The sequence below is a fragment of the Solanum pennellii genome, chromosome 2, assembly GCF_001406875.1.
Source record: "Solanum pennellii chromosome 2, SPENNV200".
NCBI lineage: Eukaryota > Viridiplantae > Streptophyta > Magnoliopsida > Solanales > Solanaceae > Solanum > Solanum pennellii.
In genome coordinates this window covers 55,295,404-55,309,522 of record NC_028638.1, presented here as the reverse complement: position 1 = coordinate 55,309,522, position 14,119 = coordinate 55,295,404, and the positions used below count along the sequence as shown (strand labels likewise).

Below are 14,119 nucleotides of genomic sequence, written 5' to 3'. Positions count from 1 at the left end.
GGTGGTGGTGTTTATAAGGAAATTCTGATTTTTTTAATTTTTTTTTTGTTATTCTAATAATTATTTGAGGCGCATGATTTATTTTTGTTTCATTTAATTTTTTTGTGTCAGTTTTATGAGGTAAAAAATTTAATTTTAAATAGTATAGATATATAATAGGTTATCATAATTGTTTTAATACGTAACTGATTTTCCGATATAAATTTAAAATAAAATTTATATCATTTCTCTGTAAATAAAAATATGATTTATTTGACCTTAACTATTAACGGAGCTCAAATTTAAACCATTTTGGCAAACTTACGGTAAATTTGACCTTTCCTTTTACTATAGTAAATTAGAATTGTGATATGTCTTGAGTTGTGTGTGGTTTTTCTCTCTCTCTCTTGAGAAATAAATGTAAGTCGGAAAGGGCAGAAACCAAGAAAGATTGCTAAGTTTAGCAAACAGTCCTTTTCATTTTGGCCAAGCTAGATGGTCCACCTACTACCATTACTATTACTATTACTATTACTATTACTATTACTATTCCACTATGCTCTTTATGCTGCAAGTCTTTCACTTTTACCACTGTTAAAAAAGAGTATTTACAGCTGACCCATGCATTCATACTGATTTCTGCCATGCCAGCCTGTCACCACCCCAACCCCTCGTGCTCTTTGTTCAATTTTGTCAACTCTCCTTGCAGTAAATCTTGTACCATTATTTCTTTGGACCACTTCTTTGTATACCACTCCTTTTCTTACCACACTTATCGTCTGTTTAGATGAATTTAAAAGTTGGTTAAATTAACTTAAAAATTAATTTTAAATTTATTTGAATATTTAATAATTATCAAAGTGATTTATTTTAAGTTAAAAGCTAAAAGTTAAGTGAGGAGTGCTTTTTTTCAACTTAAAAGTCATTTTATGTTAATCAAGTATATTAACTTTTTGCCTTAATTCTATTATTATTATTAGTAGTAGTAGTAATAGTATTACTATTATTATTATTATTATTATTAATTTGTAATGATGAAGAAATATGTGAATGTTATGAAATATTATTATTTATGGATGTAAAATATAAATTAATTTGTTTTAATTTTTTTTAAGGATAAAAACCTTAAATTAATCAATTTATTATCATGTTAACAACTTTAAGGATATTTCAGACATTTTGATAAAAAAAAGTGTTTATCAACACTTATTTGCCAAACACATCAATAACTGTTTTTCAACTGCAACACTTATTCAAACACATAATTACTTATTTTAGAAATAAGTTTCAGTACTTTTTAAAAGTTACTTTTTTTAGCCAATCTAAACGGGCCCTTACTACCACATATTTTCTTGACTTTTATGTCTAACTATATATCAATGTATTAAATTATCATTCTCTGTGTATTAAAACAATTGTCAATGTATGTTGGTGTTGGCTTTTATGTGTCTTTTATCGAAAGTGAACAAATACTTGGTTAACTTAGATATTGAAGTGTGTGTTTAATTTAGAAGAGAGTGATATGTAGACTATAGTTTAGTTTAAGTACGAAAAAATTGCAGAAAAGTGAAAGTTTGATTGTGTTTATTGCATTTCAATTTTGAAGCTAAGTGTTGTGAAACTATTTAATTAAGTTTGAGCAGCAGAGCACTGTAACCGTATTAACTGTGGTCACCTTTCTGGTTCTACTAACTCTGGCCACACCATTGTCTGATAGAATCTTTTTTATCTACTTCCACTTTCCATCTTAGTATTATATTATATTTCAAATCAATTTTCACTCTAATTACCTACTCTTTATCTTTTTACCTAAAAGTAGACTACCTTTTTAAATATTACCAAAAAACAAAAAACACTACCTTTTTAAATGGTCCAACCGTACACGTTTCTTTTCATTTGCAGCATGCATCAAATATGAACAAATGACTCATATATACCTCTACTTATAAACAAATGGCTCACATATATCTTTTTTCTCTAACAGAAATGAAAAAAAAGATAATTTTAATGTAACTTTTTATTATTTTTTTCTAGAAAAATATAATCCCATGTGAGTAATTTAATCCTCGTCAAACATATTTTTTTGACTTTTTTTTTTGTTTCAATGGCTAATTTAGAATTATTATTTTGATAATCAAATTTATTTATGTTTCACTAATATTCTTGTAAAACTTATTGTAGATGACCAAATTTTTTTCTTCGAATACAAAAATCAAATTACAATATAGATAAAAAAATAGTTTAATTTTTTTTCTTTAAACAAAGGAATGAAAGAAAAAAATAAAATAAGAATAAGAAACTCAAATAATTATAATAAAAGAAGTCAAAAAATAATTTATGTATTAAAAAAATTAAAATATACCTTGAACTTTGATAGAAGAATCATATATACCCCTAAATAATTTTTAAAAAAAATTAAAAGTAATAAATATAAATTTAAAACTAATTTTTTTAACTTCCGTTAAATGAAGGGTATATGTGAGCCATTTTATAACGGCAGGGGTATATGTGAGCCACTTTCATAACGAGGGGTATATCAGTTCCAAATGACAAAGTTGAGAGGTATATCAGACCTTTTTCCCTATTTAAATTTTTGTACTTAGACGACACATGATAAAGCGTTTTAGTATGTGTTCTTAGTGTCTATAACTTAGGTATATATTAATCACTTAAAAGATGTCCCCTTATCTTATTAATATACGTATTTTCGTCTTAGTTGGGATAAGTTTAGGGTTTAATGGCTTATTGCATAAGTCTAATGATGTATAGTTAAAGAGATCATAATTAAATGTAGTGACATTTTTTAAAGTGGCTAACATATTTCTGGAAGTAAGTATCAATCCATAAATTACATATATGGTCATTTTATATGACTGTTTAGAATAATCACGCTTGGTGATCGATTACTTTTTTGTGTTCAGTATATCATTAACTAATAAAAGTGTGTTATTTCTAACAACTTAGATTTTTAGATGTGATGATAATATACTTCAAAATGGTGTCAGAGAAGGTAGAAGTCCTAATTATATCGAATCTCATCTCCATCCAAATTAAAAATAATTTCCAAGCACTGCATTGAATCCTCAATTCATACAACCACACTTAAAGAAATCCTTTTTGTTAAAGAATGACAAAAGTTCCACAACGGTGGTTAATGAGATGAGTGGATTCCTTATAAGGCTTGGGTAATCCTTCTCCTTTTGAACTAACTTTTAGGGTGTGAGTTAGGCGTAAGACCTAATTTAACATGGTATCAGAGTAGGGCCCGTCTCATCCGATGTTGGGACCCCCGAAAGAAAAAATGTCCACGCACCAAATGCTAATCACTGGGGCGTGAGATGGAATGTTAAAGAATGACAGAAAGCCCACACTACCTTCCCCTGCGCGTGAACGATAGGTACACTTTGGGTACGGTGACCCATTTTTAGATGGCCTCCTCTCATTTTGAAACGAAAATGGTCTGGTCTTGAGATAATAATATGAAAAGTTATATATTTCTTATTAAGGGTGATAAAATTATCCCTTGCAAATATGACTCGTTCATACCGTTTATTTATCTATTTATTTATTAACTTAACTTATTTGACTCCCTCAGTTTAAGTTATATGAAAATTGAATTGACTTATAGTTCAAATTCAAAACAGAGAAATTTTAGTAGAATATTTTTATTCTTTGTAAGTTATTTATAACAATATTTAAAATAAATGAGAAGAAGACTATTGGGTACTTAATTACTTCTGCGCTTTTAACTCTCAAGATTATACACATCAGTCGAAAAAGGAGAGGAGTGGATGGGATGGAGGTGAGAGCGGCGTTTAGGAGTGACAATTGAGCGGGTTGAATTTGATTTGAACGGGTCATAATTGGTCAAGACCTTATACAATCCAAATTTGCTCGGATCAAAAGGAGCTAGGTCAAGTAATAGGTCATAAAATGAGTCAATTTTTACTAAGTTTAATTGTTTAATTTTTTTTAAAAAAAATATCTAGTACCTAATAATTTTTTTTTTCTATTAGGCTTATGTGCAACACATCAAATTAAAAGAAAAAAGTTTTTAAATAATATTACATAATTTCTCATTAGTCAATTTGTATTACATATTAACCCAATTATTAATGAATTGTAATAACCCATCCATACTTAAACGAGTTGAACATACTATATTTGATTTCGCTAGTTGCTAACTCTACGGGTGACTTTATTTAGACAGAATTAATTGAGCGGATTAAGCAAATCGACCTTTTTTATATTCCTTAAAACTGTAAATTAGACCTTGAAGTTTCTTGTGATCTTTTTAATCCTTTGATATATCAAAACTGTTGATTTTGGTCCTCTAAGCCTCTGGTACTTAATTATTGGATTAAGACTTTTCTTGGATTACTTTTTTGCAAAGCACTTTTTCATACCTTAACTGTTAATTATTATAAACGTGTAAATTTTGATTTTCAAAAAAGAAAAATATATATATTTAAATTTACGATTAAATTGACATTAGTTATATTGTTTTATGTATCACAAGAATTTGTATCATTGTATGCTCATTACATTTGGTGAATAAAGTACATTTCCAGGGCCTATTTTCCAACTCACAAACTAGTATTGATCAAAATCATTGCAACAAAGAAATGTCAAGTGACAAAAAGGAGAGTTATAAATGCATCAACTTTGAAGTTATACACAAAATATTCATCGATTTGAGTGAAGGGATCGATTATGGACCCATAGCTTAGGATGTCCAAATAAACAACATCACATTTTGTATTGCTTTTCTTTGTGGTGTTCTTAGTTTGTCAAACTACTTTAACCAATTTCAATAGCATGTTGTTCCTATTTGAACTTAAATAGTTGTACTCATCATGATATATCTACCAATAATTTGAATATTACATCTAGCTAGTTGCTATATCACCTTTTTTTTTCCCTGGCCAGCACACTGAAATTTAGAAGATGGACATGTAAAATCAAAGTTTAATCATATGAATTGATTATAAAAAATATGGGTTGAGATTGATAATGATCAAGAGAAGGTACAATATTGCCCAAAAATGTGTGCCTCCAACCAACATATTGTAAAAGAATCTTTTCTTGTAGCTTTTAGTTGGCTCCACTCATGAATTTGTTGCTAAAAAGATATATATGTATAAGCGAAGAAGAGAAAATATAAAGTGCACACCACTACTCCAATTATCCTTCTTAATAAGATCAGGTCTCGAGTTCGACTATTGGATATAGAGAAAATTTTATTAGAAACACTACACCCAAATAAACCCTGCACTGCAATCTAAATTTAGTTAGGGCACCAGTACAGATTTGGAATACCGAACAAAAAACTAAAAAAAAAAAGAGACTAAAAGTGCACCCCACCCCATGTGTAAATAGGGTCCCCATCTCAATTTGTAATTGAACGAGAGAGATGCCTATGCTATGCACTTTGTCTTTCTTCTTGTTTCTTCCCCTCTTTGCTTTTATATTTGTACACTTCTTCTTTTTGCTACCTTAATATTTTTTTCCTATTCTTTTGTTTTTCAATTTCCTTAATTATCCCTACCTCAAACATAAAAAATAATTAACTTCGTTCCGTCAGTATAAACTTGCTCACCATTATATATTTTTACGTCTCAACCTCAATCAAATAAAACAACATAATTGGATTTACCGTAAAACCCAATATTATAAGATTGAGAGGTTATTATTGTTGTATAGTCTAGAATAAATAGGTGATATAACCATATAAATGAAAGATCAACATCCAATATTTTAGAATTATGTTTTTAGTGTGAAAAAGAGGGTCGAGGCAGCATGTGATCGGGTGACTGCTTGGACACAATAAGAGGTTAGCAATTGTGGGGTTTAAATTCCATTATATGTATTTTTTTAAAAATGGATGTCAATGTCGGCCTCATATGTCTGACTGAGACAGCAGCAAGTAGAAAATAAGAGAAGCTGGTGAAGTACTGCATGTTACCCCCTCGTGGGATTATCAATATATATCCTATTGTCCTTTACTTTATATTCTCCTATCATTTTTAGTTTATCAAACTTATCATTCATCTACACCCCTAACCTTAGTTGCTTTTTCCTCTCTTGTTAATTAAGATAATTATTCATCATGCAAGGAGTTATGTTAGGTTCAGGATTGGTTCATGAGGTTGAGTTAGACTCACGTGTCATATCTTTACAACTTCAGTTCAGGATTGGTTCATGAAGTTGAGTTAGGCTCACGTGTCATATCTTTACAACTTCAGTTCAGGATTGGTTCATGAGGTTGAGTTAGGCTCACGTGTCATATCTTTACAATTTTAGTTCAGGATTGGTTCATGAGGTTGAGTTAGGCTCACGTGTCATATGTTTACAACTTCAGTTTGGTTTCATGACTACTATAAAAGTATCAAAACGATAAGTAATTTTCTATAGTAGGTTGAGGTATATATCACTACTAAAAAAACTAGATGTACTTAACTATTTAGGTACAAAATTTATCAATCGTAAGGTTTATTGAGAATGCATAACTATGTTGCTCTATGAGTGTATATTATATGCAAGTTAAGCACTTCCTTTTTAAGCGTAAAAACTGATGTCAGGGCAGCTCAAGGATACTAGTGGTCTAAAGCAAAAATCAAACGGGTTTTAAACTTAAATTGTTAATAACTTTTATAAATTAATTTCTTCTAGTTTTCAATTGATAATATAATCATTCTTATTTTTCATTATTTTTCATAGTAATCCAAATATGTCAAATTTCTTCTAATATTTCTTTCATTTTTCATGAATATTTGAATTTTCTACAAATAGTATTCAATATTTTTTAAAAAATAATAACTTATAACCTATTATTATTAAAGATGAGGCCCCTTAAATTTGGAGGCTTAAGGCACATGTTTTTTTTTTTTAACACTGTCGAGCCACCACTGTCTATGTTTCTCCCATGTTATTACAAGTGAGGGGTGTATATATTGTAGCTTCAAAATCAAATGAGTGATGATAGTTCCATTGTTTGTTTTTGTATTTTGGACAAGTTATTTTCACTTAGCATGAGAGTGGCCAATTCCATGTTCACGTTTATTTGTCTCATCTTTTGCACTTCATCTTGATATATATGGTATGTGGCAACATAGAATGTAGGGGACCTAAATATGAAGTTCTTATTGTTCTCAATAATCCAAAAAATTATAACATGCATGCAAACGACCTATTAAGGACTTTTACCTTTCCTAGATTTGTCATTTTTCAAAGAAAGCATACCTATAATTATAAAAATGATCATAAGTCAACATTACTATCTTAATATTCACGAGACCATAGGGCTTACAAATTCTTCTTTGCTTAGCTGTTCCATTCATATAATCCAAATTAGATTCCCTTATGGAAAGCAAAGCAGAAACCTCCGTATATCCACATTGAATGTTGTAATACGTTTTGATTATTGACAAAATGATTTGCCTAGATAGGTACAAATGTAAAACTAAGAAACAATTAGACTATAAATGTCTACTCATATCCGAATGAGCCCCGTAGAGCGCAATTCAAATTTAGTCAGAACTTCGATATGGACTTTTGACACGCCCGGGTGGGAAGAGAAAAAGAATCAAATAACTAATTTCATGTTTTTATCTGAATTAAATATAAGCTAATATCATGTCGAAATTTGTGATCATACTCTAAAACCTTAACTTTTTGATTAAATACAAAGGTAATTCTCGATGTTGGAAGAAAAAAAAACATGTAATTTTTTGAGTTGTATATTTGTGGAAAACCATTATTCACTCTCTTCAGTATTTAAGGTATTTCTGTGCTCAAAACATTCTTTACGCAATAAATATATAAGTTAGGTAGTAGTAGTAGTAGATTGCATGTTACCCATTGCTCACTATAGTCAATGAACTTTAAAAAAATATATAAAAGGACTAAACAAAAGTCTAAGCAAACGGCTGCGAAAATATTGGAAGAAACAAACGATAATATTAATATATTTGTTTTTAGAATATGGTTTTAAAAATATTAACGAGGCACATATTATATATAATATCGTATCTACCAATAACATGAAACCCACTATTCTTGCAAAGAGAAAAATCGAACGAAGCAAAACGCTTAAAAAGTAGTCGATCCACTTTATTTTAATTAATTAATTAACTCATACTACTACCAATTAATGTTAGGTTAATCATGTTGATCTGATGCCTTATACTTTTGTAGCTAGTAGTATTATTTATTGATTTTAAAATATATATGGATGATAGTAATTAATACTAGATTATAAATAGGACTTGTAGCATGTGTTAGATACCTGAAAACCCACCTAATCACATGCTCCACACCTTAATCAAGAATGAAGATTCATAAGAAGTTTCTCTATGCTTAATTAATCTGGCAATAAGGGTTTAGAGTTTCGAATCGTTACATGTAATCTGATATCTATCGCTTTAACAATTAATTTGAAAGTGTCACCTCTTTAAACATTGTATATATCAGATGTTAAGTGCCAAAGTACATTAGCTTCAAGTAGCAATATTTCGACGAATTAATTGCATATGTTTCCTTAAGGTAATAGAGACATATAATAAACCATATAATTTAAAATATGTTCTTGCTGATAACTTAAGTTTTAGATGAGATAGTCAGTTAATTTAACGACTATATATAAAGCATATATACATGTGATACTCAAGCTATTTTTATTTCTCTTTCGGTCATAGGAACTAATTTATAAGCTTTCATTATCCCTATAATTGCATGCACTCTCCCATTTCAAGCCTGTTAAGTCTGATTAATATAATTATTGTTCCTCTATAATTTATGTAAAATAAACTTTATAAACTCTAGCCCTTATTCAATACCTAGGTGAATACCCAACAGGAATTCTTGTAAATGTTTTATAAGAAAATTAAAATCTCTTATAAAAACTATCTCGGAATAATTCTCCGAATAGATCTATTGATAACAGTCTCTTTGGCGGGAAAAAGTAAAACAAAGACATCGTATATCTCCTTAACTAGATATGTTGTGACTTGTGGTTATTAGTTCTCCCCACAACAATTCTAAAGTATCAAATCCTAACCAATCTATTTTATTAGTGAATCAAACAACTTTTTTCTTAATTTAGTGTTCGAATGATAGTATAAACAATATAGCTTTGTTGTTGGCACTCATAATGAAAATCATAATTCTCCATCTCTATATTTGTTGGCATGTGATCTGGACGAACTGAAGGATAAAATTGGTGTTGTATTTATAATTTTAACACTTCGTTATGATTTATATTTTTCAAAAAAATTCATATTAATCTATTATTAAAATACTATAAATCACAATTTCTGATAATTGAAAATATTAAAAAGATATTTCAAATACCAGAAGTCCAGAATCAAGGAAAAACCATTTGACTTCTCAAATGGTAATGGTATCACATATTATAGGATATTATTAAATTAAATGGAGAAGAATCAAAGAGAAGATGTCAATTATAATTATATAAATAAATAAATACATATGAGGAATGCGGTTCAAGTTATCCATAGAAAAAGAGAACTATATTATTGAAGATAATAATATAATAATAATATAGAGGTATGAATCATTGAGTAGTCCACCAACAAATGCTTTAATTTTGTAACGTAAATATTCTTTTTTTAAAAAAAATACTTCTATTATGACTTAATAAATATAATTATAATATATAATGCATAATTCAAAACCCAAATTGATGCATTATGTACCCCATGCCTCACACAAAACAGTGTGCTTCCTATTTTGACATTATAAAAAATAAAAAATAAAGTTAGTGTTTGTAGTAATCTTAAATTTTTATTATGGATATTATAGATTATGTCATGCCAGTTGTACGTGTTTCTATCTCATTGAACATCAACAAAATTCATGAGACCACTTAAGTACTTCATGTACAAAAAGTATAATTGTTTAATCATGAGTTATACCTTTTTTATTGTGTTACGATTCTCATCTTTAATTTACAGCTCCTAATGATAAATTTGGTCACGTTAAAAAAATTATATTGATGACTAAAAACAAATACAAGTTGTCATCAATAATGTTAATGGTGTACAGAACGTTGTTGAATCATAACATCATAGTATTATGGTGTGATCATTGAGTATCAAAGATTGAGCATAATTGTAATCAAAGATTTTATATTATATTACTATTTTTTATTCTAAATAAGAATATTGAATGTCAATTATTATATAATATTGATTTGATGTGATTTAAATGATTATCATTGGGCCAATCTTGAAAGTGGCCCAGCAATGATACTGCTACTGAGTGCGGCCAGTTGCACTGCCAGATTTCATAAATAACCCCAAATTTCGTTGAGAAAATAGCACTCTCTTCATTTAAAAACCAGGGAAAAGGGTCTGATATATCCCTCAACTTTGTTATGTAAAATTGATATACCTTTCGTTATAAAAGTAGCTCATATATGTCCTTACTGTTATACAAACGGCTCACATATACTCCTGCCGTTACGAAATGGCTCACTATACCCTTCATTTAACGGAAGTTAATAAATTAATTTTAAATTTATATTTATTACTCCTAATTTTTTTTAAAAAAAATTATTTAGTGGTATATATAATTCTTCATCAAAGTTTAAGGTATATTTTAATTTTTTCATACATAAATTATTTTTTGATTTCTTTTATTATAATTATTTGAGTTTCTTATTCTTATTTTATTTTTTTCTTTCATTCCTTAGTTTAAAGAAAAAAAATTAAACTATTTTTTTTGTGTGTATTTTAATTTAATTTTGTATTCGAAGAAGAAATTTGGTCATCTACAATAAGTTTTACAAGAATATTAGTAAAACATAAATAAATTTGATTATCAAAATAATAATTATAAATTAGTCATTGAAACAAAAAAAAAGTCAAAAAAAATATATTTGACGAGGATTAAATTTACTCATATGGAATTATACTTTTTGGAAAAAAAAAATAAAAATTTAGATTAAATTTTTTTTTTCATTTCCGTTAGAGGAAAAGGGTATATATGTGAGTCATTTGTTTACAAGTAGGGGTATATATGAGCCACTTTCATAACAAGAGGTATATTAAGTCTAAATGACAAAGTTGAGGTGTATATCAGACTCTTTTCCCTAAAAACTATTTGGGTTGAAATGAGTTTAATAGAAGAGTCAATATCAAATCCGTCCAATTCTTACCATCTTTTGTAATTGCTTTATTTCTTCTCTTGAAAAAATATAATTAGTATATTTTTCTATATTATGATTATATATAACATATCAATTAAAAATATTTTTATTAATAACATTTTTATGAACTAATTTGTGTTGATATTAATTAAAATTTTGATTAAAATGTCAGAGCTACTAAATGAACAGGTTTATAATCTATCCAAAATTGGGCGACTTGGACAGGATTATAACGAATTATGACTTAATATCATAGAGAATAACATTGCATTAGTAGATCATTTACCACAAGAATAAGGGATAAAACAGATATTTTTCTGTTTATTTATATTTTCTCTCTTCAAACATACAAAATGCATCTTTGAAAATTTGTTGTTTATATCATACACAACAATTCCATGATCATCGACAAGTAACTATGCCCATCATTTTTTCCTACAGATTAAAATTAAAAGGAAAGTAATTTGCTTATTTTTTTTAAAGATTATTAATTTTCCTGATCATGATCGAGTGCAGCTTCCTGGTGTAGATCCCTTCTGTAAATAATCAAAAATTGACATCAATCACATATTTGCGCCCTTCGCTACTCGATTATACTGAATTTATTGTTTTCGTAAACATAGTTATAGAGTATATGAAAAATTAGTCACAATTAATTTTAACGTCTACTCACCGCACAAGAATGTACATCGCTACAATTGCATAACAGCTGCCCATTGAGGGTATCTGTTGCTAAAAATGCACCTCCTCCATCACTTCTCTGTATCATTTATTTATAATTAAAAAAAAAAAAAAAGTTAGTCCATGGGCTTTGAAATTAAAAATTAAATATGGTTTTTTAAAAAATGTAGTGTACCTTGTAAAAATCAACAGCGATAAAATTAGCCCAGCGATTAGCAGCAGTATCGTGACAAGTCATAAGCATGTCAAGGAGGTTCCCCGAGTTTTGAACACAAGCTAATGGCTTCAATGGAAGTGTCCTAAAGTAATTTACCAACACCAATGATTTACTTTTATCATTCATTGGTGACGATTCTGCGCGATTAGGGCAATTGCCTTTTTCCATTCCACCATCCCCATCTGCACATTCCATAATGGTCAATCATATTATTCGTGTACACTCACAGTTTGAGGGTATAATCGACTTATTTTACTTACATTGGTTTTCGACCATGTAATTCCATTGGTAAGCAATCCCTTCACTCTGTTCTTTGGATTTGACAGAAGTAAAAACAATTAGTCTTTGGTTATTAGTCACCATGTCACTCACTAGTGGCCAATCTTGACCACCTTTAGGCATTTTTGCCACAGGAAACCAATATTTCATTAGTCCTGCATCTGTAAACACTTTGGTCAAACCATTTGGAGTCTCTACATAATCTTCCAAGATTAAAGTCACAATTTCTGATGGATTTGCTGATAAAAACGCTTCTATTTCCTTCAATGTGTCAATTGCTGGTTCCTACTAGGCCAAATTTCAACACATATAAATATAATCGATTTTGATGTAAATATGACGAATAAAATAGAACTTACAAATGCCGTATAGTCATGACATTCGCCTCCGAATGAGTGACACAACCATATATCCCCGTCGAAATCATAAGTATCAAGCATTAAACCCCGAACACCATTCTGAAACATTAACACGTTAATAAAAAGACATAATTAAGTAAATAAAAGTTAAAACTCACCCGATTCGAGCATAAAAACAATATTTAATTAAATCAATTTTGATTTAATTAGATGAAATGACATACATTGAGTTGTTGAGTAATATTATCTTCTTGATTGGTGGGGGTTATTCTGGGTATCCCTGTATGTGATGGCTCTCCCTCAATTGAAAAAGCATTATGGGTCGTCAAAAATGCATACTTGTTGAATGGCAAAGAACTATTCTGTAAGCCCACACAAAATAAAACATAAGCCCAATCATAATTCACTAGCCCAGTTCCAATATAAGCCCAATTTTATAATACGTACCACTAACTTAAACGGATCAGTGCCAGTTGATCGAACACATCTGTGGCCTTGAAAAGATAGAGCACAAGACAAACAATAAAGCCCAGGCCCACAATCTGCGTCTGATGAGCATTTATCATCGAGCTGAATAAAACATTCGAGAAAAAATTAAATTTTGAATTCGTCTACCGGTAAATAAATTAATTGGAAACCAAAAGTTGGGAGAAAAAAAATTGAAAACAGAAGCATCGGCATATGAGTACGATCGACCACACTCGCTTTCTTCAATTGATGAAACATATACAAATACGTAAATTAATCGTTGTTTTTAATCGTATCGACTCTAAATTTTGAATTTATAACATGAGAAATCGTACCTTGCATGTTCCATTAGAGCAATCGGCGGCGGCGACAACGAAGAGTACGGAGAAAATGAGAAATAAAGAAGAAATGTTTTGGTGAGGACCCATAAAAACAGAGGAGAGTGGTGAGAAGACTTTTTTTTATTATTATTAGAAGAAAAAAAAAATGAAAGAAGAAAGGGTATATAAAGAAAACTAAAAAATCTGTAAGTTTGTTTTGAGAATTGGCTGAGATAACAAAGCCATAATTGTGGAGAACGAAACTGACAGAAGAAAAAGCATAGGGATATGCTCTCTATATTATGATGGTGAAATGTAATAATGAAAAATGAGGCTCTTCATATTTTCTTTATGTAACGCCACGGAGATTTTAATTAATTACTTTTTGGTTGAAAAAATTATGGGAAAATAATCTCAAAATATTTACTAAGGTTGACCAAAACAAAAATAATGGAGTAACTGATTAATCATTAATGCACTGAAGGATCATCTTTCCAAAATTCTTAACGTAATAATACAAATGATTAATTATATTTAAATTAATTAATATTTTAAAATTTAAATCTAAATAGTAGATAAAAATATTTTAATTTGGACTTGTTCTCATTTTAATATGGTTAAAAAATACATGTCAAAAGAAGGATGA

The 14,119-nt window shown here is 29.0% G+C and overlaps 1 protein-coding gene across 1 annotated transcript; it reads right to left on the bottom strand.

The window, feature by feature from the left end:
- Positions 1-11,443: 11,443 nt before the first annotated feature.
- Positions 11,444-13,788, bottom strand: LOC107009423 (PI-PLC X domain-containing protein At5g67130). The gene is made up of 8 exons (XM_015208758.2): positions 13,489-13,788; positions 13,133-13,255; positions 12,910-13,047; positions 12,686-12,784; positions 12,308-12,611; positions 12,006-12,229; positions 11,823-11,909; positions 11,444-11,685 (listed from the first exon to the last, which is right to left on the bottom strand). Exons 1-8 carry the CDS (start codon positions 13,579-13,581, stop codon positions 11,650-11,652), a joined length of 1,104 nt encoding a protein of 367 aa, XP_015064244.1. The 5' UTR covers positions 13,582-13,788; the 3' UTR covers positions 11,444-11,649.
- Positions 13,789-14,119: the final 331 nt, after the last annotated feature.

Bases quoted from the DNA above. Each gene is read 5' to 3' on its own strand.
- LOC107009423 (XM_015208758.2), bottom strand. From the start codon at position 13,581: ATGGGTCCTCACCAAAACATTTCTTCTTTATTTCTCATTTTCTCCGTA. The intron at 13,048-13,132 runs GTACGTATTATA...GTGGGCTTACAG, and splicing joins CTGATCCGTTTAAGTTAGTG to AATAGTTCTTTGCCATTCAA. The intron at 11,910-12,005 runs GTACACTACATT...TAAATGATACAG, and splicing joins TCGCTGTTGATTTTTACAAG to AGAAGTGATGGAGGAGGTGC.